Source organism: Hypomesus nipponensis, chromosome 3 (assembly GCF_054491055.1).
Source record: "Hypomesus nipponensis isolate SF chromosome 3, ASM5449105v1, whole genome shotgun sequence".
Taxonomy (NCBI): domain Eukaryota; kingdom Metazoa; phylum Chordata; class Actinopteri; order Osmeriformes; family Osmeridae; genus Hypomesus; species Hypomesus nipponensis.
The window spans coordinates 20,135,658-20,163,229 of record NC_140363.1 but is presented as its reverse complement, the minus strand read 5'-3'; the positions used below and the strand labels follow the sequence as shown (position 1 = coordinate 20,163,229).

The 27,572-nt window shown below is 38.4% G+C and overlaps 1 protein-coding gene across 2 annotated transcripts; it reads right to left on the bottom strand.

Moving 5' to 3' along the window:
- Positions 1–262: 262 nt before the first annotated feature.
- Positions 263–26,582, bottom strand: apoba (apolipoprotein Ba). Of its 2 annotated transcripts, XM_084682807.1 has the most exons (29): positions 26,474–26,572; positions 26,228–26,269; positions 25,232–25,344; positions 24,834–24,979; positions 24,321–24,468; positions 23,875–24,027; positions 23,518–23,642; positions 23,299–23,375; positions 22,659–23,115; positions 22,191–22,299; positions 21,865–22,011; positions 21,103–21,314; positions 20,748–20,955; positions 20,491–20,670; positions 19,926–20,129; positions 19,645–19,812; positions 18,581–18,783; positions 17,937–18,116; positions 17,723–17,850; positions 17,242–17,446; positions 16,982–17,154; positions 16,699–16,874; positions 16,191–16,306; positions 12,097–12,470; positions 4,241–11,794; positions 4,012–4,123; positions 3,606–3,635; positions 2,821–3,007; positions 263–1,664 (listed from the first exon to the last, which is right to left on the bottom strand). In XM_084682807.1, the coding sequence occupies exons 1-29, from the start codon at positions 26,526–26,528 to the stop codon at positions 456–458; spliced, it is 13,191 nt and encodes a 4,396-aa protein (XP_084538933.1). In that variant the 5' UTR covers positions 26,529–26,572; the 3' UTR covers positions 263–455. The 2 variants fall into 2 exon arrangements, with proteins under 2 accessions (XP_084538933.1, XP_084538938.1); XM_084682812.1 differs by lacking the exons at positions 263–1,664; positions 2,821–3,007; positions 3,606–3,635; ... (8 more) ...; positions 17,937–18,116; positions 18,581–18,783 and adding an exon at positions 19,341–19,464 and having other exon boundaries at positions 26,474–26,582.
- Positions 26,583–27,572: the final 990 nt, after the last annotated feature.

Sequence of the window (27,572 nt, the reverse complement as noted above, 5' to 3'; positions counted from 1 at the left end):
GAAATGAGGCTCAACTGTTGGTATGCCTTCATAACCTAGATCATTATCAATTGTTGACAAACTGTTTGGCTTAAGTATCAACTAACTAATAAACATGTATGTAATTATCATTAAAAAGTTTGGAAATTGATTAAATTATTTATTTTAAGTGTTACCAAATGATGATATGTAAATTATAAATGGAATATTTTTCTTCTATCTTAAGGTAACGTATTCTACAGTCAATCATACTTTTAAAGAAAATGTTCCGTTAACAGGGAAATTCTTGCACTGATGTATTTTATTCAGATCTCAGTTTTGCAGAGTATATTGCTATTTGCAGTTAAACAGAGATGTAACACTGTAACAACAAGACCAAATCTTGAGGGTGAGTAACAACTTTAAATATATTCAAATTAATTTCCTAATAACAATGTTCACAGCCATTTCCAATGAAGTGGGGGTACCTTCCTTTCTCACTGCCTTATCTGTGCTGGCCATTCACTGAAAGATTTCCAAAAGAAGGGAAGAGGAACATCAATGTCCATCTTTTTACTGCTCACTCTGACATACGGCGCTGTGTTCTGTGTTGCCTGCCTTGTTAGGTCAATCATTCCATGGATCATCCCAAAGAACTGCGATTGGTAGACACCAATGAAGTAATTAAGGTCATTATTGACACGGTCCAATGTCATGCCATTATAGACTTCCTGTACTTTCAGTTTGGCAAGATCTTTATACTCGGCTGCATTTTTCCTAGCTTTTTCCAGTTGATACTCTGTAGAGTGCAGAGTGTTGTGAATTTCTGCAGAGACGTTGTCGATGTGAGACACAAACTCCCAATTTTCAGCCCTGAAAGAGGCAATAACCTCCTCTGTCTTTTGAATGCAAAGGTGTAAGAAATCAGTTAATTTCTGGAAGAGCCCCTCTAAGGTCATGTTGTCCCTGAGATCCTGAATGGCACCCATTGTATAGCTAACTTTTTCCAGGATCAACTTTCCACTAACAAATAAATTTAAGCCGGGGACTGTAAACTCAGTATCTCCAATTCCACTTCTAGTGGTTTCAGTTATCGCCTCCACGAGGTTTGATAGCCTTTGGCCAGCCCTGTCAGTGGCTGTAGATAAAGATTGACTGACACTCTGGTAGATTTCCTGTCCAGAAATTTTCTCATTAAATCCAGGAAGACTGAATTTAGTTTCACTCAGAAACTTACTCACGGCATCCAACAGAATTCTAATGTTCTGCTCACAGTGTTGTAGAACTTGCTTCGCTCTCATGAGAAAATAGTCTTTAAAGTCTTCTATTTTTACAGTGGGTATGTTGTCAAGAGTCTTCATGTACATATCTCTACTCTGGTCACTGAATTGATCACTGAGCTGTTGGATTGAAATCTTTACTCTATCAAAAGTCATTGGGACTTCATGATAAGATCTCTCTATGACATTAGAGATGGAGTTCTTCAGCTTCATGAATGCTCGGCTGACATCATAACCAAAGTGAGCTGTGTGATACTTGTTCATGAATTTGAGCAGTGCCTCAGTCACGGCAGGAATCCTCTCTTTAGACCCTTCAATCATTTGATGTAGGCCATCCAGGTTCCAAGCGGTCTGAAGGCTCAACTTCTCAGAGTTTCTTAGAGTGGCTTTGACACTCAGAATATCAGTATCCTTGTCAGGTGTAGACTGAAAGAAGAGCAATAAGTTAGAGGGGGTCAATTCTTGCATTGGCAGAAATAATGCACTGACATATAAAAGTAAGTTATCAGCCAAAAAAGCATACAGTCTATAAATCCAAATGAACCTTATAATATTTTCTAACATTACATTTGTATGTAGCTTGTTTTGTGTCAGCTCTTAGCTCTCCCTCTCTCTCTTTCAAAAAACTCAAATAAATGCAGGAAATGTGATTCAAACTTGGATGCCCAAAAACGAGTTGGATTCCCAATTTCTAGCAATGTTCAAACCTCTCAGAACTTGACTAGAAGGACATGTTGGAGTACTAATGAAAGTAGAAGTTGCTATATTCTTCAATGGGGTAATGCTTCTTTAGCTGTTGTTAGACACAATAATAGACAACCACATTTTTATAAATCTAAGGGAAATTTGTTTTACTTCTCTCGATGGGCTCTGCAAAACATACTTTTTTGTATTTGGGAACAAGTGTGGGGAGTCAGATGGCTGAGCGGTAAGGGAGTCAGGCTGGTAATCAGAAGGTTCCTGGATCAATCACCCTACTTGCCTCGGGGAGAATGTCCCTGTGCTTACTATAAGTTGCTCTGGATAAGAGTGTCTGCTAAATGACTAAATGTATTTAAGTTCTTAATGGCACTCACTCTACAGCCCCTGACCTCCCCGATCATTCTTTCTACTGCCATGGCAACTAACTCTGACAGTTGTTCATTCAGAATGTTCCTCTCTTGTTCATTGAATTTCAAGTTGGCTCTTCAGCCAACAGGTGTCACATGGGAGTATGAAGTAGCATGAGGCCAACTATAAGTGCTGCGGTTCTCCTACCCTCTTGTAGTCAGCTGTAGCATGGATGAAGTGACGTTGTTCTAACCAACTTGTGTGATTGCATAGCCAATATCTGTTATATCTGTAAGATAAGGTATATCTCACACCAGCCTGTCATCACACCAGCCTGCTGCTACACCAACCTGTCATCACACCAGCCTGCTATCACACCAGCCTGTTATCACAGCAGCTTGTTATCATACTAGCCTGTTTTCCTCACTTCTTTACTTACTGTTAGCATGGTGATGTTAATTCAATCTACAGCACCACCACTTCTAATCATGGAAATATACAGGATGTACAGTGCGGCATTTATATTACATACCAGATAACGGCTGAATATTTTTCCATAGACCTGTGATGGTGATCTCCGCTGAAAAAGGAATCCAAGGAAACCAGATGATGGTGAAGACACAGAGGCAGTGATGCCGTCCTTGCGAGATGCATAGCGGAAGTTGACATCAACAAAGGTGGGACTAGTAAGGTCTATTTCCAGAGTATGACGGGAGACACTGAAAGAAAAGAAAAAGCCCTGGGCTAGTATATTTAACAAATCATTGACTGCCAATATGATTTACAGAAATACTATTTCTAATTAGACAATAGGGTGTATTTTCTATTTGAGATCTTGTTGTAGTTGTTTTGTACAAAATGTTTTCTGATATTTTGTTTTAGATGATGTTGTTGAACAGTTGTATCATCATAATTATGTAATACTTCTTGTTAAACTACAGACAGTTCATTATAACTAACCACTAAAATACGGTTTGAACTGTGGACTTGTTTGTCACCTGCAATACAGTACTTGCTACATGCACTATTTGTATGTTGCTTTGGATAAAGAGTCTGCTAAATTAGTGAAATGTAACACATGATAAACCTGTGTGATCTGCTTAACCCTTGTGCTGCCTTTGGGTCATTGTGAACCTTCGGGTCATTGAGACCCATCGTCGTGTTGCAACAACTTTAGCTAATACTAAAACAAATTATTTTGTTTTAACCTTTGCGCTGTGGGGGTCTGACACAGAGCGACGGTTAAAACAAAATGCTTCACTTTATTTTTTATTACAATCATGACTCCTTCCCTTAAATGGCAGTGGAAATACTTACACAACATCAGGAGAAGTTTGACGTTTCATCCTGAAAGGCAATGAGGAAGTGAACAGTTCTATTAACGCTTGATTTAACTCCACTAAACATGAAAACTCACTGCTGAGTAATATGCAGATGAGACCACCCCAGTTATGTCTTGTTTTATGGGACTTGTTTTACGGTGTCACTTCTTAATTTCACTTAAAAAACGAAATCAAAGAAGACTAAATTGTTGTGATTGAAATAAGTGATCTAGTATGCCATCAATCAATCTCTAGATCTGACCATTTTGCAATGAAACTAACTGGCAAAATGATGAAGCAAATAACACTTATTAAATTATAGGTTATTAAATGCAAAAAGTACCAATTAAATGAATTAACATAGCATGTCATGCAGTGGCGCAAATTGACATTTTTAATACCTTAAGTTTTGTGCAAAAACATGCTGCCAGTCAACGTTTACATCACTGTGAATCAAGTTGCACTTCCCATTTAGACTGATCACTCCATTCTCAAACTCGAGGGTTGTTGTGGCTGCAGGGACAGATGCAGAATATATTATTCTTCAAAATAACATTATTGAATGAAGCTGAAATTGATCAAAAGAACAAAATACTATTGTTATTTGATAATAATAGTAATAATTCTTACCATCCAGATCATACTCCACAAAAATCATAGTGGATGTGCAGGTGGACTTAAGTGAGGTGACAAGGCTGGAATCCTTCTTTTCCAGCTTTGCAGTTGATGTAATATTGTAAATTGGGGAGGAAACCTTAACTGTAGTGGAGAGTGTGCCAAAGGCAGGGATAAAAACACTCACAGGCAGGTTTAGAGTGATTTCAGGGATTTCCATGTTTTGCTCAGGGATGGTAATAGTTGGTATTTCAAAGTTGGAAATGTAATTTGTTATATCATCCAGGTGGATTGTATGCTCCCCAATGGTCAAGGATTTAGGAAAGGTGAGAGAGGAGATGGTAATGTCATACTGTGGTATCTTCACTGACAGAAAAGACATTTTGTTTTGAAGATACTCTGTGTTAATATCAAAACTGGGGACCTCCATTTTTAGCAGATAAGGGAGCATGATGTCAAAGGCTGTGGTGGTTATTACTTTAGGTATTTCTAAATTCTTCAAATCAATTGTAAAGGCTGCCACATGGAGAGTAGTGAAGGGTACATCAAAAGGTGGAAAAAAGATGACTGGTGGTACAGGGACTTGATCAGGCAAATTAACATTTTCAAATCGCATGTCAATCTTCCTAATGATCTGTGGTATTTCTTTAATCCAAGTAGGAACAGGAAATGTATATTCTGAAATACTAAAGATGACTCCATCTTCAAATAATTTTGCTGGTAAGGCAAACGTTATTCCATCCATGTTCTTTGCATAAACTACAGATGATGACACATTAAGGAACTGCAGTTTATCTATGCTGGTAGCCTGATCAAACTTGAGTATGTCCCAGACCGTCTTCTGGTAGACAGGGAGCTTAATAGACTTAAGAAAAGCCAAGTGCGCTTCCAAAGAGCCAGTCGTTTCCAGACGCACCTCAGCCTCGTCATTTGTCAGCTGTAACTCACAAGCATGAATAACTGAAATGATCTGTTCCTTGCTGCTCCAGCTGAAGGTTTGCTTCTCTGAGGTGATGGCAAGGTCAATGTGTTGAATGATTACAGCATCCCCAAAACTGCATGGCTGGGTGAAGTCGATTTCCACTTGTGCTGTTAAGGTAGTTAATGGTACAAAATCTAGGGTTGCTTTAGCAAAGTGCTTTCCTTTTGAGCTGAAAGGTCCAATGTTTGCATTGTTATTGCTGGTGTAATTGTATGTTGCATACACACGTCGTAGAGATGCCTCAAGAGCAAGATTTTCATTTACATCCAATGACAAAATGTTTTCAGTTTTGTGATCAATGTTTGACCTTACATCCGTCTTCACTGTTGTTCGCAGGCCATTTGTATTGAGGTACAAGTTACCGTCATTGTCTATTCGTCCAGCAACATTGCAACTATCCATCACTGTTATATCAATCATTCCTTTGGTGGTGGTTTCCAATGAGAGGTAAGATGACAATCCCTCCAATGCCAAGTTATGATCAATGATCCCCTTGCCTACAGCCTCGATTAGTGGAATGTTAAACATGTATTTCAGTTTAATCTTGGAGGCTGCATTAGGTTTGGCCTTGGTGTTCCCAAATAGTTCCTGATTTAATTCCAGAGTCATGAATGGCAAATTAACTTTTGCAACATTTGCCATAGAAGCTTCAATACCCCGCCTTGAGAGGCTGATAGTGCAGTCATGGCTTCCCTCCATGTTCTTGTGCTCCAGGGTCACAGCAGTAGCCAGTTTTATACCCCTCTTTTTTGACAGACTGGTGGTTCCACTAATCTTCCCATTCAAAATGTCAAATACAGAAGTTGAGGTTGCTCCAAATTTGGCCACCATGTCAGACTGATTGTAAAGGCCTGCATTCGTGGTCATGGTGATCACAGTTGATTTGAATGAGAAATCATAGGTAATGTTTCCCATGGCTGGAAGCATGATATTGTTTTTAATGGCAGGTAGTGTGAAAGTGGGAAGAGTCAACTCACTCAGTGTCTCAGGAACGTGAAGGACAGGCAGCTCCAGAGATGGCAACACTAAAGTATAGGATGGCACAGAAAATCCCATTGTTGGAACCTTAAAGCTTGGGGTACTAACCTCCTTGGGGATGACAAAGCTAAATGCAGGTAACTCTGCCCTGAAAGCAGATACCTCAATATTCAGCATGGGGATTTTGTAACCAGGGACAGTGAAGATTCTAGGAGGATTCTTGGCGGTGGAAATCTTGTATTTATCTAACTGTTTCTTGGCTTTGTTGTAAGAATTTGTAAGAAGGTCTACTAATGTATCTCGACCTAATTCAAAGTGTGCCCGAAGAACATCTGCATTTCCATGAATTGCATTGTAGATAGGTTCCAGATCAAAATAAATAGCATGCATGTCTGGATTCTTCTGATACTGAACCTTGAGGTTCATGTCAAATGACTGCCGTGGAGTGGTTAGCAGAATCTTTAGACCAGCATGTTCCCAAAGAGACATATCTTTAATTGCAGGTGTTTGTATTTCAAGATAAGGCATTGTCATCTCTGGAATGGTGAGGGGAACTGTCAAAAACTCCAAATTTGCTTCCCCACTCATTGTTGCATGGATGGTTATGTCTTCAGGATTGTTGCCTAGGCTGAAGTTGTGATTGTACTTATATTGATTAAATCGTGCAAGACCAGCCCAGCAGACACGCTGCACCTCAGAATTAAGAATGACCCCATAATCTTGTTGGAGATCAACTTTTCCAGTAAGTTTCAAGGGGAAGATGGTCTTCGAATGTACTTTGTTTCTGTAATCCAGCACAATCTCAAAAGGCTTCACCAAAAGTTCCAAAGAGTTGGAAAGATTTCCACTTATTCTTCCAATGACCTCTGCATTGTGGGAGGCAGTCAGTGCAATTTTCAAATCCCCTACATGAGCCTCTCCATTTAAAATCATGATGCTGCTTTTGATAAAAGGAAGCTCTGTCTCAGCTCTTCCTTCAACAGTAATATGGCTGAAGATGACAGATTCTGCAGTCACAGTTTGCTTCATGTTAACAGCCTTGCTGTTAGTTTCTCCACCAAAAATGAACTTTGCAGTGCCAAAATTTATATTGAACTCAATATCACTTTTGTGCGTGCCCTCATCAGAGTAATCCTGAAAGGACCACTTCCCACTTCCTATGTTTCCAACAGTCACAGAAATAGTTCCTGACTCGAGACTGGCAGCTGCAGTTTGAGTCATGGTGACTTGGCTTGAGATGTCATTAGTTGGGATATTCAAATTGTGGTTATAGGTAGTGTCCATGGATGCAGATATTCCACTCTTCAAGGAAAATCCAAAGTTAGTGACTGCATCTGCTGCATACATATTTGTAGTGGCTTTAGCAGTGGTCTTTGCTGATGCCTCTGCTGATGGGCCACTGAGAGTTAATGATCCCTCATGATCAACAGTGAAGGTCATATGTGTAGCTTTAACACTTTCAGTGAACACCAATTTTTTCATCCTTGGAGCTTCAAGACGAGCGGTCGCATCAAAGGAGTAGTCAAGGAACTCAATGGTTGATTTGGCCTGAGAAGTGAGGGTAGCTGTGAACTGTGGGGTTTTTGGTGTAAGTGTTGAATTCTCTATAGCTGCTGCTGTCACAAGAGTGTAATGAGGAGAGTTTATTCTTAGTTCACCATAGAGCTTGCCAAAACCTGGTATTTGAACTTCACTAGGGACCTCTGGCAACTTGATTTCTGAAATTGGAAGCATTGTGATTTCAAAGTTTTCAAGATTCAATTTAGGAATATGTATTGCTGGAAACCTTATCTCTGATAAAGTTATTATTGGGAATGTTAAGTCTGGGAGGCTAGGCATATACAATGCTTTTAAGTCTCCAAATATTTGATCAAGTTCTGGGATTGAGATATCAATTTCTCTGATGCGATCAATTAGTGCAATTATCTTTGCTTTAATTTCAGACAAATCTATGGTAAAGGCTGGGACAGTGTAAGTACCAACAATTGTGAACTCAGGGATTGAAATGTCAGCAGGGATATTAATATCCTGCAGTTTATTCAGGTTAATTTCAAAGGTGGGTATGACAAGGTCAGTAATGGGAATAACAAAAGATGGAATCTCAAGCTTTGCTGACTTTAGTGCATTGAGGACACCATCAACTGCCTGACTGATCTGGTTCAATATCTCTTGGTCTTTGGCCAGTTTCCGGATCTGTTCAATTACTTTGTTAAACTGGACAGAAATGTAAGCAATCATATTGCTGTAGGATTCACTTGCCCTTCCAAGATAGATATACATTTCCTCTCGGATGTCCATGTCAATGACTCTCTGCCTCATATCTTCAAGGATTTCCTCTGCCTTCATCTTTATATCATTGTAGGCTGTTGTGTCAATTAAATCCATCATCATTTTGACAATTTCTGCTATTTTAGTATCTTTCAGTTGTTCCAAGTAATTGAAGATATATCCCTGGATCTCTCTGACAAACTCTCTGGATGCCTCTATCTTTTGTGCAATTTCATACTCTTTGATTTGCTCATTTACATAGTTTGTTATGTCAATTATTTTCTGGTTTGCTTCATCAACAAACAAATTGTAGTCAAATGATTTAATGGCCTTAATTAATAAGGAGATGTGTTCATTTATCCCATCAATGCTTTGCTTGAAGTCAATTGCATTCAATTGTTGTATGAAACTATCCAGGAACTCCATAAACTTGTCATAGAATTCTTCTAAGTAAATAGTTTTAAAATTATCAACCAGTGTTTGCAATGTCTGTTCAATTCTGAATTCTTGAATAAGTACTACAACTTGTTGCAAGAGTGCCCCTATTTTCTCATCAACATCATACCTAAGAAATAGATCTCTGACATAAAAATAAACAGCATTGATTTTTTGCTCTATTGCGTATTCTTCAATCCAGTTGACAATTACATCTTTAGCGGACTCTAGAACTCTAGTCATCTCCTCAGATGAAATTTGAAAGTTAAGATGCTCACTATATTTAGAAAAATTAATTGAGAGAATATAATCCTTCAGATCCTGTAAAAACATGGTGACGTCAAAGGTGTCAATAACTTGTTTTAATCCGGACAGTTTCTCTTGAAGCTTGGCTAAAATTCTAAATTTAGCATCAAGATCTTGAAACCAGGCTACACTGCTATCTTGGAGCTTGCTGACATCCATTTGTCTGATTATATCTTCAGCTGCATCAATTGATCTGACAATAGTCTGTCTGAACTCATACCTGTCATCAAAGGACCTAAGTTCATCTCCAATCTGAGACAGGACATTTGAAACAGTGGTAGATAAATCACCATTGTCAATGTATTCCTTAACAGAAGTTATTATATTGGTTATTTGGGTTGCAACATTAATCAAAGTTTGTTCAAGGTTTATCCTTAGATTTTCCACAGAGTTCTCTAAATCATCCAGTGTTAAGGCATACTCTTGTGTCAGATAATTAAGTGTATTTTTGATCTCTTTCACCTTGCTCTCTAAGTCAATCTCATCCATGATGTCACTTACTTGGTGAGGCAGTTGGTTTAAATTGGACCTAAATTCACGTATTAATTGGTCAATGTTTAAACTTTTAATATATTGGTTCATGGATTCCAGGGCATTGACAATGGTTGTTTTAAACTGATCAAATGCAACAGGAAGGCTTTCAATAAAAGGAAGCTCAATTATATGTGAGTCACTGTTCTTATCATACTTCAAGAAGCCAGATACACTGAATTCTGCATTATCTTTCTCAGACCTTCTATCTCTACCTTCTCTGGTTTTGCTGAAAAAGTCTGTGGACATTAACCCAGAAAATTCTAGACCAAGTTTCTCAGGATTGTTGTAAGTGTTAATGTCTTGGTTGTAAGCATGGTTGTTAAGCTTGGATTTAGTCTTCCAGGTCAATGATTGTTCACTGGGTGTAACAACACTATCACACTTGTTATCCAGGTGTGTATCATATTTACTTCCTCCCAGTAGGTGTGAGGTTGAGGCCCTGCAATTATGTGAGTATGCTAGCGCCAGGGGCTCTGCTTTAACAAGTAACTTGCTATAGAGCTGCCCAGTGTGCTCCCCATAAAGATTAATCTCACTGTCACTGTTAATGATGGCATCAATGGTGAGGCTGAATGGCACTGCCAAGGTGCGAATAGTGCTGTCAAAACGAAGGGATTTTGAATCAATACGTGCCTCACAGTTAGACTTAGACGCAAGTCCTGCAAACTCAAGTTCACAGTTCTGACGATATTGTGCATCCATTATATTTCCAGTTGTGCTGCACTTTAGTGTGCCAGTGAGGTCTGCATAGTGGATTTCATAAGTGTGTCTGAGCTCCTGGTCCTCTCCGTAAGCTCCGCTGAAACTTCCTGACAGGTCCGTCTTGTACGGCTCAACTTTGACTTGGCCCTCATTGGTTAGAGTGACATCAAACAGCTTGAGATCATTTTTCATGTTCATGGAGGTGACAAAAGGCTTAATGTCAAGCATGATATTATGTTTGTAGGCAACATCCTCACAAATATAGTTGTCCACCTTCGAGCGGAGAGCTAGGGTCCAAAGGGTAAGAGTCAAAGTATGGGTGTTCTCAGTTTTAATTGTCTTCAAATGTCCCATCATATTGTTAGAGAACTTCAAAGCATGCCTGTCCATCTTAAGATCCACTGTGTTTCGTAGGCTTGCATCAGCAGCATTGCCTTTCAAGACGCTGTTAAAGGAAGCGGCAGCAGTTGAAACAGAACCCTCTATGGTGAACTCTCCTCTGCTTTCCTCAGCCATTCCTTTAGACGAGAATGACAGTGAGACTCCATTGCTATCCAAGCCCCCATTAAAGATGCTCTCAAATGTTATGGGACTGCACTGCAAGCTGGTGGTGCCACTGGTGACCATGCCATTTCTGTTAGCTGTTGCAGAGGCCTTGTGCAATCCACGGCCACCTGTGAAGGTAAGGGAGCCTTCAGAATTTACTTCAAGCCCATTGTAATTCAGAGTTCCGGTAATAAGAGAGTAAGCACGATTTTTTGCATCATCAGCTTGTGACTCAACTCTTAGAATGGCTACTTCACTGGACAGACCAAGCTCAACTTTGTGACGAAATGCTTTGTCGAAGGCAGTTGAAGCAGCATCACATTTAAGGGTTAGTTGTGCATTTTTGTATTTTAGCTCTGCCACATGCTTTAAAGCATCATTCTGAACATTTGTTTTAGACAATATGGACAACTCTGAATTTGAGTACACTCCTTGGATTATGTTGTGAGCCTGGATCAATGGTGAGTAAACACGCAGGTTTGACTCTCCTCTTCCTTCTCTTTCAAGGGGGCGAACAACATAATTATGACTGTAGGTTGAGTTGGTATAAAATGAGCCCACGCAAATGCTTCCATCCAGAGTGCCATCTCCTGTGACTTCCTCCGCAGTAGAAGCTGATTTAGCAGAATAGTACAGAGAAGTGTGTAGACCTAAAGGACTTGAGGCTTCCATTTTGTAGTTGGCCCTTGCCTTCACATTATCCGTCACACTTAAGGTTTCAAGGACACTAAAGCTGGCATCAAACAGGCTGTGGCTGAAGGAGCCATTTACAAGATATTTCAGATTATCTTCAACTGTCCCAGAGATCATTCCTGTTCCTTTAAATGAATAACAGAATGGGAGAAATTGAACCATTGTCAAAACAAGGAATAATTCTGAACAACATATTATGCAACAATGATACACTGAACATACATTTGTCTTCAGTGTGGATGAGTTCAGGTTAAGAAAAGTAGTACTACAATGGGATCATGCAGAGACACAGCTCATCACTTAACCTGCGTATTAGCAAAGTCTTGGACAGATTAGACCAGATGGCTCAGTGCATCAGAGGAAACACTTGGCAGTACACCTTACGTTTTCCACCTGTTTTATATCCTGGAAAGAATAGAGAATTTACCTTCAAGCTTGTAAGAGAGTGGGTTGACGGGAGATTGAGCCATGACTGTGTACTGAGCAACGTAGTTGGGAATATCTTTGGTGTTGTTGCCTCCAGAGATGGATCCCTCCCAGCTGTAGAAGTTACTGTTAATCTTGGTCGATACCTCAGCAAGGCCAATGAGAGGTAGTTTAAAATCAAAGGTGTGTGGTATGGTGAACGATGGAACTGGGTAGTCATTGGCAGGCATTTCAATGCCGATTAAAGGTACACGCATGAGTGGAATGGACAAAGTAGTGGGAATGTTCAGATCTTCAGATGAACTCCCTCCGAGTGGGACAGGAAGTGAGATGGTCATTGTGTTCTGATTAAACTGGTACCTGAAAAAGCTGTCACTGTTAAAAGAAAACAGATAAAAGGCTTTAAGTGTATTAGTTTGGGATTTTGAATGTCTCCATACTTTTGATCAACATTAAAAAGAGAAATTAGATGGCTACTCAGGTGTAAGAGGTAACTTTTTAATATCCTCCATAGTATATTAAAGTATAATCAATTACGACTACACTGTAAAAAAAAGATGAAATTACCGGACATTTTCTGTAAATTATAGGTGTTTTTTCTGTATTTCTGAATTACAGGATATACAGATCGAAAGACAATGGCAAACTGATAATTTATAATTTTACATAAAAATTATAGCCAAATGTTACTTAAAAATACACTAAAATGTTGTGTAACATTTTCACAAAAAAATTGTGAAAACACATACTTTCACTTTATCAAAACTAGCTATTTTAACAGTTATTTTGCAGATATTTACTTTCATCCCACGGAAAAACTACTTAATAACATAGTTTTGGTTTAGACATAGGAACCTTGCATTGTGAACTGAGTTTGGGTAGTTGACGTCATGCAATCCCAGCATGTACCAGTCAATATCAAAGACTACAAAAGCCTGCAAAGCGTTTTAGGGGCTATCTCGTTGTTTATGGTAATTTACCAATGCACTTTTAGTAAAGCTCACTATTGGATGTCGCTTTGGATAAAAGCGTTGCAATTAGTGCATTAGTTGCTGCACGTGCAATTAGCTTGACTACTTAAATCTGATTTGAATTAGTAGGATTGCGTGAGCTGAAATTGGCCTTTATGGAACCGCTTTAGCCCCGCTTGACTAATTAAACTAATTCAAGTCTGGTTTGGGACTTTTAAGTCCAGCTTTTTTGAGCGGTCTTTATGGAACAGGCCTCAGAGTAGGACGAAGGGAAGTTGATTAGATAGTTGTGTAGCAGCAACGCTCCTGTTACCCAGAATGCCCTGTGGCAAGCTGAAAAGCTATCATTTTAAAGGTTTAAGCTTAGTTAGATATGCATTGTTTGGAGTTTTGTTGTTGTGTTCATTCTGTTTTTATATGTGTGATGTGATGGTCTGTAGTTTGAATAAATTAAGTGTTCACCCTGAGTGTGAATGTTGTACAGATAAGATGGTGATCTAACCTGTCTTCTAAGACAATTGCACTGAGAGTATTATTCCTCTCCAATACGTACAGCTGGCCGGTGCTAGTTATACATATCTGAATACTGAGATGCTGTGAGTTGTGAACATGACTAGTTAAAAAAAATGTTAAATCGTGATATCTTGTTTTGACTGTATTTTTACACTGAAGTTTAATTAATAAAGTAGTATTTACTGGTAAAGAACGCCTGTAATGTAATATCACAGTTATAGATATAGATATAATGTAAATGTGCTACTGAAACGTGTCATAACATGGGTTTATAATGTGGAATAATACTCTCAGTGCATTTGTCTTAGAAGACAGATTAGATCGCCATCTAACTGGACAACATTCACACTCAGGGTGAACACTTAATGTATCCAAACTACAGACCATCACATTACACATATCTAAACAGAACGAACACAACAAAAAAACTCCAAACAAAGCTTATCTATCTAAGATTAAACCCAGCCTGACATTGTCATACTCATAATTCTAGTCAGAATATGAGTCTGATAACTCTCCGTTGGGCTGTGAGTATGGGGCTTGTTTCAACCGAACTTGTAAAACAAATGCCTCTTCGCTCAATTGGATAGACCTACAATCAGAGAAACGTAATATGTTTTTTGTTGAAAACAAATTCAACCCAATTGCTTTTTGGTGACGTGGTTGATTACGTTACTGTTGATCATCTGTCCATCATTGTATAAAGCCCGCACGTTTTTTTGTAGGCAAGGCTAAGTTGGGCTAGTAGCCAGGCTAGCTTAACTGTGTAGCTTTTCAGCTTGCTGAGGGGCATTCTGGGTAACAGGAGCGTTGCCGTTACACAACTATCTAATCAACTTCCCTTTGTCCTACTCTGAGGCCTGTTCCATAAAGGTCGCTGAAAAAAGCTGGACTTAAATGTCCCAAACCAGACTTGAATTAGTTTAATTAGTCAAGCGGTGCTAAAGCGCTTCCATAAAGGCCAATTTCAGCTCACGCAATCCTACTAATTCAAGTGAGATTTAAGTAGTCAAGCTAATTGCACGTGCAGCCTATTCTTAAACAGCCCGAAAGGTAAAACATGGATCATACAATCCACCACGGCAAAAGCAATGAACACGGCCTCGTGACTTCTTCTTGAAAGAACATTCCCTTTAAGCCGTGTACTATGACAGCTCCCTCATCCACCGCTTCATCAAACTAAAATTACACGTCATGATTGACATGAACGAGTGGCTACATAGGTCGAGGTCCTTTTTTAGACCTTTATTTCCTTAACTAAAAAACAGACACCCTCTAAACACATCTAAATGGACTTTTTTGACATTGTTTAAATAAATAGCCTTCTATTAATCAATACATTACCCAGCATCCTAACTTTTTTACACGGTTGTTGTGTCGAGAAAATGGAGGATAGATGTAGCCTAAAGATTTAGGTTGTGTCGCTATTGTAGGCTACTGTTATATCGCAATGATAATTATACTCTGATAATTTAGATTGAGATAGGCCTATGCCTGATGCCTAAACATTTGAAATCACAAACTACCATACAGTATAGCCATACGTTTAACATGGCTATATTGTGTATAAAATCATTGTTTATCATTGTTTAATGCATTAGGCTAAATGTTGTCGCTTATGTAGGCTATTTAAGATGATTTTCTATCTATGTAGCCTACATATTGAACTGATGAGAATTAGAAAATGATAATGTCCGTGGTAAATCATCGTTTTCCCGTTGGGTCAGTGTTACAGGAACGTCTGGTTAAGCAAGAACACGGTCTAAGCCTGACAATTAACCTGACCCGGACCAGGCTAGTTTCGAAGCATAAGTTACTATAGTAACTGAGTTCGAACTACGCTGAGCTAGTTTTATTAACCGAATGAACTACAGATGAGTCTGACTAACTGACATAAGTCTGGCTTATTCGGTAAACTTGCTTTATGGAACAGGCCTCTGGAGTTTTTACATTTTTCATTTAGCAGATGCTTTTATCCAAAGCAACTTCCAAAAGAGAGTTTTACTATGCACTGGTCAATGATCATAAACAACGAAATAGCCCCTAAAAGGCTTTTGCAGGCTTTTGTAGTCTTTGATATTGACTGGTGCATGCTGGGATTGCATGACATCAACTACCCGAGCTCAGTTCACAATTCAAGGTCTTGTGTCTAAACCAAAAATTATGTTATTAAGTTGTTTGTCTGTGGGATGAAAGTAAATATCTGCAAAATAACTGTTAAAATAGCTAGTTTTGATAAAGTGAAATATGTGTAAAAATGTTAGTGTATTTTTAAGTAAAAATATTTGGCTGTCATTTTTATGTAAAATTATAAATTTACAGTTTGGCCTTGTCTTTCAATCTGTATTTCCTGTAATTCAGAAATACAGAAAAAAACACCTATAATTTACAGAAAAAGTGCGAAAATGTTTTTTACAAAGCAGTTATGGTAGCTAGTTTAACCGAAATGTAACACATTACTACATAGCAGTTCATATGTGACTACATGTTGTTACTGTAGGTATTCCTATGCAGTTACATGCTAGTTAATGTAACCTCAATGTAAAAAAAAAGCTGCAACAGTGTTGTCCAAAGCAGCAACAGTCTTCAAAGCACAAAATAAGGCACTCACCATTGCAGAAACAGCATCTCAGGCAGCTTTGGTAGAGTGAACTCAGCAATGTCCCTCTTGTTTCGGAGGATGTCAACATATGGGACACCAAATTTATCTAGCCAAATCTTGCCTGCCTAAAAACAATGAAAAATGATCAATATCATAACAATTATCAATATCATAACAATATAATATATACAATTAATGGCTAATTCGTGAATAACAACCCTATTTGAAAAGGGAAGCATCCAGTGTGTTTGTGTAGTGGATATCAGCTCTGCATACTAGAAATAAAATGGAACTGGGATATTCCTTAGGAATTTCCTTAGGAATTTCCTTGATTGTCATTTAAAAGAATATAATATAATAAAATGGTATATTCCACAGCAATATTGAAACTTGATGTATTGTTAGTTGATAAGTTAAATCCATTAAATTATTAAAAGAGGTGAAATTATTGATCATGGTTGAGCTGGGTTCTACATTCCATTGACAATAGTGTAGCTGTTCAGCTATTTCCACTTACCTCAATGCCTTTAGAAACGATATGACGCAATTTCATATCTGTCTTTGCCACCTTCTGGTCTAGGATGTTGTCTATGAGCTCTTGCAGCTGCCTCTGGTAGTTGTCAGTGTTTGGGATGAGTTTTTGGATATCTGATTTTATATCAGACATCATCTCAACCTCAAACTTATAGTTATCTGTTAAGTAGAAAAACACACTCCAGTATTCACACAGAATGTGAAGTTTCCCCAATGTTAATAAAAGTTTGCAAAGTGGTCAGTCCCCCAATCCTAAGGATAGTTACCATATCTGACTATAACGTTTTGCAGGGAAGTGGACTGTGGCATATTGATGGCCGTGCTAAATTGCATCACAAGACCTTCAGAGTTCTTCAGGACTGCTGTAGCAGAGGCTTCCGTACTCAGACTGGGGATAGCCATTTGGATTTGCAGCATGCCATCATCCATTGTCTCTAGTCTGATGAAAGAAACATTACTTTATTCATACTTTTGTGGGTTATGCATATTTATATGTTTTTTTCAAACATTTAACGCTTTTTTTTACCTGACACGTCCAATCAGGGTGAACTGTGGAATATTCTTGTTAGTGACATCTACTGTGATGCCACGCATCTTTGTTCCTTTGACCATACTGTCTTTGACCGCAAGCTTAATCCCGGCCTCCAAGTCAAAATCAGGGATATTAATTGCGGTGTCAAGAGTGTTTCTGTTGTACTTCAGTGTTGCACTTGCCTCTGTGGGTTCAGCCCCTGATATTTGTGCACATAAGTGTTGTATTTGTGAATCATTTGACAGCCTCAATAGTCCTACAGCATGAATGAAACATTATGATTGTGAAATGGTTTTGAGCAACAGAGAAACCCTCTGTATTTTAGTGTTTCAGTATGTGTAAAACAAAAGTAAGATTTACTTGAGATGCACAGTTGTCATGTGTGTGTTTCTTGTGTGTTCTGGTTAAGCTGTGAAATATTAAAAGGATATGAATTGCATCTCTTTGTACATGTGTATTTCTTCAACACAAATACCTTCAGCCTTTAAGGTCAGCTTCAGAGTTTCCATTTCCCGACGTCCTTCCCCGTCTCTTAGAGTTTCAGAGGTAATGACAGCTGAATATTCTGAAACCTCGCCTGTGGGTTGGATCCCAACTGCAAACCTGTCAAACATCCAACTGTTTTACAGGAAACTGTCTACAAAGTAAAAATAAATTTATTCAAAAAATATATAAAAAACATTGCTCACATGGTCTCTCCTGTCAGAGGGTAGTAAGGAGCATCATTGGTTGAGCTGGCATTGGAGTACCGCAGTATTGTGCAGTATTTCAAACCGGTAAAGAGTGGCTGACATTCAGAGGAATCTGTTCTGTCTTCCACCATAGATGGTACTATTTTGGTCTGGCTGGCGACTGATAACAGTTGGTTGCTTTATCATTAAAGCAGTAAAAAAAAAGGCAACATTTAAGCTTAGTTCAACATGGGGTGTGCACTGTAGTGTGTGTTGACACCCAAGTAAGAGAAACACAGAACACACACCAAGTTGGTGGTGCATATACATCATTATAAACAGGAAGATTATAGTGGAAACTTGATTTCCCTCAGCAGAATACCCATTTTTTCTTTCCTCAAATATTGGCATTAGAGAAGGATATTTGATCATACACAATGTGGACAAGAAGTTCAAGTTAAGTGTAACTGGTCTTGAAATATAGAACTAAATCAAATCTTAATGAACAGCACAAAACAAAAACTAGGACACTTTCGGTTGGTTTTTGCTGAAATGTTTTGCATGTCTCTATATTTTATATGTATTATAGTAAAATATATATTTTTCTCTATGGCATACCCTGCTTAAATAACGGTTAAGCCAAAACAACTTCAGAAACCCACCTGACACTGAGGAGCTGTGTGTGTCCTTTGGGGGCAGGAATGGACAGCTTGATCTGGTTGCTGCTGACAGTGATCTTGGAATTCACAGCACTCTCGTGATACACATTGGTGTGCATCTCAACCCCAGATACCACAAATTCAGGAACGTGTATACCCATTTGTGTAATGAATTCCACACCAACAGATGGCATGAAAGACAGTTGCTACAATTACAAAAAAACTGCATATTACACATCGGAAACATTAGAAAGTTGTCTACACCTTTGGGATATTCAATTAATATTTATATAATATGGTGAGAACCTATTTACGTTTTAAAACACTTTGTTGTATTAAAAGTACAAGGTGATTTATGATGGCCCCATATTGTTATGACAATTAAACACATGAAGTGGATGTATTGTGCTATTCTGATACACTTGTGGCAAAGTATTCTATAATTTTTCAAATAAACGAATTAGGAGTAAAACACAGGGCTTCAGTAGCTAAATTAATTATGAGTTAGCATTTGCTAGATGAATGGTCAAATGAAGATATACTACACTGCTAAAACTCCTATCAGTCTAAAATCAATATGCTGTGTGTACATTCCTTCAGCTGTTCAGGAATAATCAGGTTTCACTATCATTCCTACAGGCCATTACATTCTTCATTTAAAACCATGATATGTTGAACTTTAAATTCTTAATAAAACAAAGATGTAACTTTAAGGTGACAATCATGACATTTATTGTAGCATGCTATTAAGTTCATAGCTGCCTAAAAGTTATATGAATGAAAAGTAATCTGTTTTGAGATTTTTAGTGGCATTAAAACTACAGGCTTAAAAACTTAGTGTTGTGAAGCATTTGTAAGATGGATGTGCAAAGAAAATAGATTTACACCTGAAATATAAGTAAATAATGTTGAGAATTGTCTCCATGTCTATGTGTAAAAAAATATAAATGAACTATGCACTAATGACATTACTTCACTGACGCTACCCCATTAGCTGTTCAACCTACTCTGTGGTAAAATGTTTGTTGGGTGTAACCTGTCTTGACATACATTTCCCAGTACCTTACCATGCCAGGGGAGAAGCTGAAGCCTCCTTTGGCGCCGGCAGCAAAAACACCAGTCAAGGAAAATTTCAGAGGAAGGCCAGATGCCGACGGCAGGGAAAAGGCATTTTCCAAGAAGATATATTGAGCATACAGCTCACTGTCAGTGCTAGACAGAAGTGCGGCCATGGCCTGCGCAAAGTTTGATTTAAAATGTATTTCAAGAACAATAGCATGACTAATTCATAAGATCTTAGTTGGGTTTTTTATGTTCCCTCAGAACCAGATAAATATTCAGTGTTTACCTTGGTTGGCAGGACTCTGAAGAAAGCATTGTAGTACGTGGAAAGAGAATGGGCCATTTCCTGCATTTCACTGGACTTGATATATCCTAATTCATTTCCCAGAAACCTTAGGTAGGCCATAGCTTCCGGGGAATTTTTAGAGCTCAAGTCCACAACAAGCTTCTGGAAGTTTTCGCCAAGGTAATGGAAAAGGTCCTGTGGAGCCTGTGATGATTATATAAAACAACACTGTTATTCTGTAACAGCTGCGTAAAGCTCTTTGGCTGTAGCCATCATATTTTTGGTTGCAATTATGGAAACTCACTTTTAATCACAAAGTGACAGTATTCTTAACCATTCTGTTTTCATGCATACATTTCAGCGTTACATTCATTCTGTAAGCTTAAATAGAACAATATTTCCTTCTTCATTTTGTATGTCATAAGCCATATTCATAGTAAAGGGTTTAGAAAATTGTAGATCAACCAGTCTGTGAGATGGCGATGCCCCTTGAAATCATTGTGCTCTATACTGCACAGTAGTGGTGTAGCTCCCTCTCAAACCCCAAACAGACTTGGCCTTTTACCTGTCTTTTCATTCTCTCACTCTGAGTTGGAGCAATCCAATTTTCCAGAACCTCTTTTAGTGAGCCTGGAATTTTTTCATTGGTCCAGTAAATGGCCTTGGAAGCAGAATTAGGAAAGAAACCTCTTTTCCCAAACAGGGCTTCAAGACTTGGTTCAAATCCATTTCCTTCAATACCAACCTTGATAGGTGAGGAGAAAATACTTTAGAAAATGTATTTACATCCCTGCCAAATACATTTATGACAAATAGATTTACCTCTAAAATGTCTACATTGAACCCAAATGCTTTCAGAGTGGTCTTCAGCATGACTTCTTTTGGCATAGACTCATTGGAATCGAAGACAATGTTTCCCTGTGTGGACAATAGGGGGTTGTCCATCCTGTAGTTGCTGGACCCAGTGAAGAAGCCCATGCTGGCTGGTGATACATGGTTTTGTAAAGCTTCTGTAATGTACTGTCTTGTACTTTGGGATGCAATATAAGGACAGATTTAATCATATAAACAAAATTCATTCATTGCTCACTTTCCAAACACAGCAACGATGACAATGTAAAATGTCTGAGTAATTTTCATTGTAGAATTCTAATGGAGTATAGAAATGATCCCTCACTCCAGAATGTTGGGATCCTCAGAGCGAAAGATGTTGTCTAGGTGGGAAGCCACAAAGTTCCTGAGGTGTGGCTCCTGCTCAAGTTTCAGTGTATTGACCACCTCTGTAACAAGTGCTTGGTCTGGACTCTTCATCAGCATCAGGTAAGCTGCCACACGTTTCTGCACTGAGCTTCCTGCATCCTGGTATACCTCCAAGAGTGCACTTTTAACCTGTTCAGCAAAATAATGATTAGATAAATAAAGATGTTTTGTATTCCTAAACCATTATAAAAATAATGATATCTAGAAAAGTATCCCTTTATGAAACTGGCACAGGTACATAAGGGGACAGGTATGCACCACCATACTCATTTACTAAGTTATTTATAATGCTGAACAAAAAATAATTAAGATGTTGGAACTTGAAATTGATATTTGTTCTTGACATATGAGGGAAATGTGCACAAAAAAAAAAAGTTTGAAGGGTTACATAACTTATTACATAACATTTACATTTACATTTCTGCATTTAGCAGACGCGAGAGAGTTTTACAAAAGTGCATAGGTCACTGATCATAACAACGAGATAGCCCCAAACGTTGCGGGTAGCCAAACATGAAGCATACATTGTGAAACTTGTGTGAATATTACATGATATCTATCGCCTAAAATCACTTAAATTAACAATACTAAATTATTGATACATCTTGTATATCTGTGATACCAGTGAACGGTATCATGGCAAAGTTTGGTTAGCAAACCTTGTGTTGTGCATACTCACATCTTCATCAATGCTCATCAGTCTGAAAGCCTGAATTGCTGCCTTTTGGACAGACACAGAAGTAGCTGACTGCCGCATGCACATGAGGAGTGGTGATTTTATTGATGGGTCGACATCCTGCATGGCTTTACCCATAACACCAATAACCTAAAATGTAAATAATTATATTAAATATGCAGCCTAGTTTAATATTGAGAGTTACTCAGTCAAAATGTTTTTGTTTGAAGTGAATCAATGGTCAGCCTTAACCCCCAGGTGGAGAACAATATACATAAGTATTACGTCATACAGCTTCTTTGGGTTCTACATTATCTCCCAGAACAGACCCTTAGTGTCAGGAACGTCATATCTTGATCCTCCAAGCAGTCTCCTAGCATGTATTTCATGAACATGGCCACCTCAGTGACCTCTGGAGTGACCTGCCCATCATGAAACCTGCAGAGAATTACAAACTTGATCAGTTCTTAATAATAAAATTGTGTTGGGCAGCAAGTATTCAAAAATGTCATAGTCATATTCCAAAGGACTGATATGTTCCTGTATTATCAGATGCAATGGAGGAAAATGGGGTCAGATTGCTGAGCGGTTAGGGAATCGGGCTACTAATCAGAAGGTTGCCGGTTCAATTCCTGGCTACGCAAATGACGTTGTGTCCTTGGGCAAGGCACTTCCCCCTACTTGCCTCGGGGGGAATGTCCCTGTACTTACTGTAAGTTTCTCTGGATAAGAGCATCTGCTTATTGTAAATGTGTAATTTTGGTCCTGATGATAGACCAGCAAGGCATGTGACTCACCTCCTGACAGTGCTTGCCAGAGCATACATGATGGCCTTGCTCTGCTTGTACTCTGCCATACTGAGCATGTCCCTGACACGGTGGGAGTCTGGGTGGGACTGGAGACCAAGGGCATAGACCAACGCATCCCGCTCCAGAGCCACACCATCCTTGGCTCTGATGACTTGGAGGATGGCGCTGGTGCATTCAGGCGTTCCACACTGAGCCAGAGCCTGCCAGCTGAGTATGCTAGACACCTCTATCATGTCATCCACAGTCTGGCTGAGGGTCTCGTTCCTCAGGGTGCGAAGACCTGACACCAGCTTGTGGAACAGGCTGGCCCTCCTCTGGCCCTGGTCAGTGTTGGACAGACCTTTCAGGTCTTGCAGAGTGCTGATTGTAGCATCTTTGGTCTGAACAGGGGCCTTGTCTTCCGGTTGCTCCATGTAGAGAGGTTTACTGTGACGGGGGTCAACCTCTATTTACAGAAAATTGGCAATTATGAATTGCCATTATTGTCATCTCAAACTGCTCATTATTTATATTGTTACTTGATTGTTCAAAGTCACATGATGTCAGAATAATAATATTGTATCAATTATGAATTTATGTGTTTTGTGTTAGGGTTAGGGTTATTAGGCTAACCCTAATAAATCCTTACCAAAATATTTGTTGTTGATCTTTGCTGAGTCTTGCAAGGTCAGAGTCTGTGTGACCACAGTGGAAATGCCATTATTCCTGTAGATAGCAAACAAGATAACTGATCAATTAAATCATATTGCATTTCATATTATTTTTATTGAAGAGCCTATAAAACTGTGCAGATAGGCAGACATACACACATACACATGCATAAAACATATTGAAAGAAAATATTAACTCATGTGAGAAGGGAAGGTAAAGGTGTTTTTCCGTGCATTCAGCAGTAGTCATGTGTTTTCTCCTGTTATCAAACTGATAGTTGCAATCTTGCGAACTAGTGATGAGCCTAGACATTGGCACATTCTGAAAAAATAATAATACACTTTATTGAATAGCTGAAAAACATTCTCACATTGCTAATCATCTTATCATAGTCTAATCGCAACACATATTGTGGTAAATATTTGAACTGAGAGCAATGTGTCTAGATTGAGGGTCTGTATAGGTGAAAGGTTACTGTGGTAGCAGACTGAGGGTATAATGTCACTATGGTAACAGACGGTGGTGTAAGGTTACAGTGGATCAGAGATCTTACCCAGCCTTGGAGAAGTGCAAGTGGACTGTGTGGCAACCTCCTGCTGTGGAAGTGGTCACACTCTGAAAGATCTCTCAACACGGTCACATCTGTGACAATGTCTTTTCTAGCATTGACCATTAATTTACTCTTGCAGAGGCCGTGCACTGTGTTCTAAAATAAAGGTGAAAGATTTCACATGACAAGGGTATAAAAACACAATGTTTGACCATTTTCACTGAAATCCTTCATTTTTTTTCTGAAGTACAAATCTTCCAAATTGAGCAAAAAATACAATCCTGAATTTAGAGGGTAAAGCACCTCCAATTAGTTAGATCATCATAGCATCATTTTATTTTACAATGTAAAAGTTGTATTCATGGTTTCCTATACCAATATTATTTCTAGATATTACAGTTTCTGTATGTCATACTTGTGAGAGTATGTTGTTCTGGGGAGATACCTACCATGTATGAGTAGTGCTCATCCTCTTGAACTGGGACCATGAGGGCAGAAATTATACCCCTCTTGATGTTCACAATGTTTACAGGCTCATCTAGTTCTGGGAAGAGTTTCACATCAGTGGGCTCTTTCACTGTGAATTTTAAAGAGTTCCTGCAAAGAGATGGGTCTGAGAAACAAGACTATCAAACATTCAATATTCTCACAATGCATATTAAAATGATAAACCCTCTGTAAATGCACACCTTTTTATCATACATGTTTCCTTTCTTCTCTAATACAACACAGTTAATTTGTGACTCGAATTCATATGACATGCTAGTGATCAGGCACAGAATAACCACACCACTGATTTTTATGAGACAAAACCTTTGTTAGTATAGTATGAAATAGATTATGTTAGTCTAGTATTAAACTGGTTATGTTAGTATGGTATAAAACTGATTATTGTATTAAAGAATAAAACAGTTTGCAACATCATCTATGGTATTGTATGTATATATGATGGTTATACAAACATTTCCATAGCAGCCTGAAAGGCCTCTGCCCCATTAGCCTGTCGGTAGACTGGCTGACCCTGAGGGTCTATGACTGACACCTCGCTGAGAACACAGTCCCTGGTGTGCATGAGGAAGCTGCATGTCTGTGGGACTTCGATCTCCACCTGAGGTAACATGATCATGGTAAAAGACACAGAAGTCAATCATACAACACAATCATGGTAAAAGACACCTGAAGTCGATCATACAACATGATCATGGTAAAAGACACCTGAAGTCGATCATACAACATGATCATGGTAAAAGACACCTGAAGTCGATCATACAACATGATCATGGTAAAAGACACCTGAAGTCGATCATACAACATGATCAGTGAAACTGACGGAGGGGGATTCACAATCACACCTACGTACCTGACAAGTGACTTTGGGACCATTTCTGAGGTTGGCTGTGCCGGTCACCCCATTTTGACTTTCTGTTGTATACTGGTAGACATATTTCTTGAAGGTCCTAAACCTTGTTGCCACTAGAGATACAAACATAAAAAGACCAACATAATATGACATGAACCTAGTTTAACTCTCAAGTTTCACATTTGTACTGATCGGTTGATGCCCACAGGCTGTGGTAATTGTTTTCTCACATTCTGGGTCCACAGTCAAACATCCACATCATCACAGGAGACCTTTGGAGCCTTACTAACACTGGCAATGTGCTCAGTCAATAACATCAATTCCACTGAATCATGCTGAACACCATGGAGCAAGGGTCCAAATCTGTTATCTCTCAAAAGCAGGTCATGACCAGATGTCATTGATCCATTCTGAGGTCAACGAACTAACAGTGCATACTTGCAACAAACTTTGATATGCTTGACATGGACATAAATTGCCACTGGAATTGCAACTGATACCAAAATAAACTCCCACTTGAATTTATTCTTTACAAAATGCAACCAATGCAAGTCTTGAGTGGTGCATCTGTTTCCTGAAGGCTTGCACTTAATAAATGGCTGGATAATAACTGTCAGTTAGCCTGCTTTTATTCTATTTTATACTTGTTTTTTTTACTATTAGAACTAGGCACTTCTGATCCTTCGATATTCTGTTGTACTTTCTGTATTATTTGCAAGTACTTTTGGATTATTAATTAATTACATTTAAAAACATTAAAATAATTGCTCTTTCCCTTTAATTTTCACTGATCTGCAGATTCCCATCACACATGGTCTACACGTATTAGAAGTATAAGACCATGGTATGTCTTATAACCTAAACTATAACACCATGGAATTGCATAACAGTTCCTATATAAATACATAGTTTTCAATATTTGTTTTGCTAAAAGTATTGCAAAGTGTTACTAAAGATTTTGTATCTCCTGTCAGTAGGATAATGAGACAAACTTACACAGGCATGTTGGTGTCTGGTCATCAACATTGTCAGTTTGTTCTGCAAAGTGAATAGAGAATGGTGCAGAAAGAAGTGATATAAAATAATTTAAACATTAAGAAAGACATGTACAACAAAGAACATTCATTGTTATCATAACAATTGTCAGAAAAAACTACAATAAAAAAATGAAATCCTAATAAAAATACATGGTACACAGGAACTTAATGCACACTCAGAGAAGAAACAAGAAAACACACTTACGAGCCCAGGAGTAACTGCTCACCAGTAGTAACAGACAGAGTTTAATGTCACCCATGGTGGGAGGCAAAAAGGCACTTTAGCCTTTAACAGTATTGTTGAGCTCTCTCAACTTAACTTCATGTAAATATATCAGTTTTTGGACTCTCTCTTTTATAAGTATACCTTACTTTAAATCTAGCTCCTCCCACAGTAGTCCCAAATATAGATAAAGAGCAATCAATGTTGTAAAGCCAATCCAAAGTTCATGAGTTACTGTATACCCAAGTTATACCATCATCCCATCACTATCAGTGTAGTGTCAGTTTTCCTTTATTTATTCTAATGAACACAGTCAGGGTCTGCTACTGTTGCTGGGAGATACAAAAAATACTATATAATTACTAAAAATGATTTAGTGGTTCCAGGTTCAAGCCTCAGATATGCCATTTCTTCATATTTAAATATTTACATTTACATGTATTCATTAATATTCAATTTTTTTTAAAATAAAGTTATTTAAAATGACACTACACTGACACTAAATTTAAAAACCATTTAAAATGGTAAATGACATAATGTGTTTTGTAATAACAAATTAATTATTGTAAAAATGGTAATGCATTATATTATATCTAGGCTATTTTATTTGTTTCAGACATTTTCAATCAAAGAGACAAATAGTGCAGGAAGTACAGCAGCAACATTAAGGACCAGAGTTCCAGCAGTAGTTTAGTGGTTAGAGCCACTATGAATGAATACATGTAGAGCCAAGGAATGGTCATCTTTTACCAGCCACAGTACAGAATCATGTCAACTACAACATTTGTATTCATTGATTGATCTATGGGGATCAAAGGCACCATCACTACCAGCAGATTTACTTTGGTTTAGTGGAGACCAGCTAATTCAACATTGATACACAGCAGGTATATTGGAACTTTAAAGACTTTGCAAGTGGTGAATCTCTTACAGATCGAAATTGAAGAATCTGCCACCTTTACCATTTCGCATGAGTAAATCGATTCACATGCACGCGGATTGAAACTAAACAGTGGACACATTTAAAGACTGGCATTCAAGGGGCGTGGCACAAGTGGCATATGTTTTTCTTTTAAGGCAA

What these genes read in the sequence shown, in the direction of transcription:
- apoba (XM_084682807.1), bottom strand. Translation starts at nt 26,528, where the DNA reads ATGGGTGACATTAAACTCTGTCTGTTACTACTGGTGAGCAGTTACTCC. An exon ending in TACCTTCCCTTCTCACATGA is followed by an intron (nt 23,376 to 23,517) that starts GTTAATATTTTC and finishes TGCTATCTACAG; the next exon opens with GAATAATGGCATTTCCACTG. An exon ending in ACCCTGATTGGACGTGTCAG is followed by an intron (nt 17,155 to 17,241) that starts GTAAAAAAAAGC and finishes TTCTTTCATCAG; the next exon opens with ACTAGAGACAATGGATGATG.